We start from the raw sequence: 851 nt of genomic DNA, 5'->3' as shown, positions 1-851 counted from the left end.
CAGCGGTAGCCGCGTGGGTGATATACTGGAATGGCGACTGCGGGACCCAGACCTCTGCTTTTTACTGTGAGATGATGAGTGTCTTGAATACCCAGGACTTCGGCTTCGGGACTTCACAGACTTCCTGCGGAGAGAACGGGGAGAAGAGAAATGAAACGAAGCACCTCAACCTCCGAGCCACTCACCCACATCAACGGCTCTCTTTGAAAATAATTCAAATCTGAGATTTGTCAACTAAGTTCAGAGACTCCTAACAGCTGTCAGGAGGGACTAAAGCTACCGAAACGAGTTTATTGACTAAAGCAGCACAAGCTCCAGGTCACCATCCAGCCTTCCGATGTCAGACTGCCCTCGCAATCACACGGGTGAGACAGAAACGATCGAGGCTGGGCGAGCCTCAAGGTAACGATGAGATCACAGATTCACGCTCTAAAGAGGAGACTTCAGTCGAGCGGATGAGCCGGCAGTTTACGAATCTTTCACAGGAATTATGTACAACTTTAAAGGAAACAGCAGATAAAATACGAGTGCCCTCATGGGAATGCCGCCTCAGGAAACATCTCCCTTCAAGCTAATTTTCACCCCGGTTCTTTTACTACCATCAGAACTCAAATTTGTGTCTTGTGATTCAAGAGAAGGAAAAAAAAGCAGAATTTTAATTCTGTTGTGATTCAGGAGAAGAAAAAAAAACCCAGGAATTTAAATTCTGTTTGAGGTATGTGCAGAGGGTCTCAGTCCCACTCTGCAGTAAATGGGGTCTGAATGAGGTGTTTATGCAGAAATAATAAACATGTTGTGATACAAGCAAGCCAGGAAACACCCCACACCATCGGGTACGGGGTGAACCTCGT

At 46.7% G+C, this 851-nt stretch overlaps 1 protein-coding gene across 1 annotated transcript in view; it reads right to left on the bottom strand.

Moving 5' to 3' along the window:
- Nucleotides 1-851, bottom strand: part of CDK12 (cyclin-dependent kinase 12) — a gene marked incomplete at its 5' end in the record, with an annotated part of 21733 nt that overhangs the window by 15495 nt on the left and 5387 nt on the right. Inside the window, 1 exon segment of the mRNA XM_010083385.1 lies at nt 1-124. This exon segment is cut by the window's left edge and continues 28 nt beyond it. Within this exon segment, the coding sequence (XP_010081687.1) occupies nt 1-124 (124 nt within the window).

This window comes from Pterocles gutturalis, unplaced genomic scaffold (genome assembly GCF_000699245.1).
Source record: "Pterocles gutturalis isolate BGI_N339 unplaced genomic scaffold, ASM69924v1 scaffold39585, whole genome shotgun sequence".
Lineage (NCBI taxonomy): Eukaryota > Metazoa > Chordata > Aves > Pterocliformes > Pteroclidae > Pterocles > Pterocles gutturalis.
Note: the sequence above shows the minus strand (reverse complement) of the source record. Positions and strands in the feature narration are given on the sequence as shown.